Source organism: Monopterus albus, unplaced genomic scaffold (assembly GCF_001952655.1).
Source record: "Monopterus albus unplaced genomic scaffold, M_albus_1.0 scaffold4.1, whole genome shotgun sequence".
Taxonomy (NCBI): Eukaryota; Metazoa; Chordata; class Actinopteri; order Synbranchiformes; family Synbranchidae; genus Monopterus; species Monopterus albus.
In genome coordinates this window covers 3,959,439-3,962,104 of record NW_018127884.1, presented here as the reverse complement: position 1 = coordinate 3,962,104, position 2,666 = coordinate 3,959,439, and the positions used below count along the sequence as shown (strand labels likewise).

General features: G+C 40.5%; 1 protein-coding gene across 1 annotated transcript in view; it reads left to right on the top strand.

Annotated features, from left to right (window-relative positions):
- Positions 1–2,660, top strand: part of ctdspl2b (CTD (carboxy-terminal domain, RNA polymerase II, polypeptide A) small phosphatase like 2b) — a 15,614-nt gene extending 12,954 nt beyond the window's left edge. Inside the window, exons 9-13 of the mRNA XM_020606943.1 lie at positions 631–693; positions 780–859; positions 1,095–1,221; positions 1,917–2,012; positions 2,116–2,660. Coding sequence (XP_020462599.1) covers positions 631–693; positions 780–859; positions 1,095–1,221; positions 1,917–2,012; positions 2,116–2,181 — 432 coding nt within the window. The 3' untranslated portion in view covers positions 2,182–2,660. The remainder of the gene's footprint in view (positions 1–630; positions 694–779; positions 860–1,094; positions 1,222–1,916; positions 2,013–2,115) is intronic.
- The last annotated feature ends 6 nt before the right edge of the window (positions 2,661–2,666 follow it).

The following is a 2,666-nucleotide window of genomic DNA, read 5'->3' as shown; positions in this document are numbered from 1 at the left end:
CCTTGTTTCCTTGGTTTGTATTTTCTGTTCACCCATGGCTGCTTTAATCACATCCACATCTCGCTGGGTAAACTGCAAACTCATTTTTATCTCCTGTATTTCTCTGGTCATGTCGTCGAGTCTCTTGTTATTTGTCTCCATAAGTAGTTGCACAAAACCTTTGAAGTTGTCTTGTTGTTGGCTCAACAGTGCGGTGTACATCTGCTTCTGCTGACTCAACATCTCTGTTACTTGCGCCGCTGAAATATAATCCTTTTTTGTCTCAACATCCTCGTTCGCTTCTGATTTATTAGCTCTTTTCCGTCTTGGAGGCATTTTAATAATTGTAGAATTTGTTCAAAGACTTGAAAATGTAGAAGATGTGAAAAATTGTAGAACAGACAAGAGGAGCAGTAAACGTCTGCTCTCCCTTGCATAAACCCCCCACTGAAGAACGTGCACTTTCATGAACGGCTAAACTTGACATACAGTTAAAGCTGTCCGATTTAACAGACACACTGAAACAAATGCAATTTTCATAAGCTGTATGTTATAGCTCTTGATTTATTTCTAGTCTGTCACAGTAATGATCTGCACATAATAATGTCTTGTTAATCATGAATGTTCACTTACCGGTGGTTTGTTGTGCAGGTGTATGTGCGTCTGAGGCCGTTCTTTAGAGAGTTTCTAGAACGCATGTCTCAAATCTATGAGGTAACTATAACCTGACTGCTCCTCTAAGTATTGCTAATATCATCAAATCTGAAAACAAAATTGACAAGGTTTTCTCCCTTTTCTAGATCATCCTTTTTACAGCTTCTAAAAAGTTGTATGCAGACAAACTGCTCAACATCTTGGACCCTAAAAAGCAGCTAGTGATGTATGGCATGTTTTGTGGTGGCTGTTTATAATTGCACAACTAATTCAAATGTAAGCCTGAATGAAAAGAGGTGGAGCTAAAAAAAAACATCATGTAAAGCTCCAGCATTGGCACACGCTGCAGTTGAGGTGTCAATGTTGTGGTTGTTCTGAATTATTCATTGCTCAGACCTTGTCCCTGATTGATTGACTTTGTCCTCTTCCTTCTGTCCTATCATTCCCTTTTGAAACCATAGACACAGGTTGTTCCGTGAGCATTGTGTCTGTGTCCAGGGAAACTACATCAAGGACCTCAACATCTTAGGCAGAGATCTGTCAAAGACGATTATCATCGACAATTCACCACAGGCCTTTGCATATCAGGTGAACACCAAGGCTAAATATAGAGTGCTGCAGGAATCACATGTTTTTGTTGGCTTACAGCTTCATCATCCTGGTTCCCTTGACAAAAAGCCTATAGGATTTTTCCATAAGCTTTTGGATTGTTGCGGAAAATAAAATTTATGACAGTTTGACACGTTCATGTTTTGTTTGGCAAGGTAATCTTCACAAGTGAACACCACTTTTATAATTTTTGAAGCTCAATCAGCTTTATTGGCCAGGTGTGTTGGACACATGAGGAATTTCACTGGTACAGTGTCTCAATGTGTATGTGCTTGTACTTATGTAAGGCAGCAATGGGCAAGTAAACGATATAAGGCTGAGAACAGAAAGTAAAGAAGTAATGTGCAAACAGGCAAAAGCTCAAATACGATCAGAAGTAAAAAGCAATTATTAAGCTATAAACGAACTACACCACTCTCCCATGACTTAAGCATCACCGCCATGGCTTCCAACTTATACTGTTGATTTAGTGTGCTTCCCTCCTACAAACTCATTTCCTCTTAGTGTGACCCATCTAGATATTGATATTGATCATGGCTGTCAGTAATTTGCAAGTTTTTTTTTTCTTTTTTCCAATTTGGAATTTTGGTTTTACATTTGAGATCAGTTAAAAATACAAAGCTGTTACTGAAGATCGTACTTGGCATGCTTTTTGTTTTGTCTTGTCCCAACAGCTGTCCAACGGGATTCCCATAGAGAGTTGGTTCATGGACAAGAATGACAGTGAGCTGCTGAAGCTGGTGCCCTTTCTGGAGAAGCTGGTCGAGATGGTAAGATTCGCTACTGCAGTAATATTTTAGCATTTCATTAAAGTGAATCTAATTTTGCTCTTTAATCTCCTGTCACGACTCACCTGCCTGCTCAACCCATCAGAATGAGGATGTGCGGCCGCACGTCTGGGAGCGGTTCCGGCTTCATGACCTGTTGCCTCCTGATTGAGCTCGAACTCAAGTGTCTCAGAATGGGACAACATGAGAAGACTGAAAACAACGTGTGTAAAAAGCCTCTTTTGGGATTACAAACTACAACATTGCCATTATTGTTAAGATTTTTGCCTTTTTTTGTTTGGTTTTGTTTTTAAATCCACCATTGCTTTTTAAAAAAAACTTCAAAAGAGGAACATCTGGGTGACTTTTCTAAGTATCTAAATGAACGGATGACATGACGCACTATGAACAAGCCCAGGTAGACTCCTCCTTTTTGACTGACTCTTCAGCTGTGGAGCCAGGCGTTGTCTCCACACTAAATTCTGAAGTCTTGGTGCTGGTTTAGTGGTTATGTAAATGCCACCTGGTAAAGAGGAACTCCACCCAGAGCGAGTCCCGGAACCAGAACCATCCCTGGTGCTCACACTGTTGACACTGACACATAAGGACTCTGTGGCTACAGAACCTTTTAGCAGGAACGACTGGGCCGTATAAATC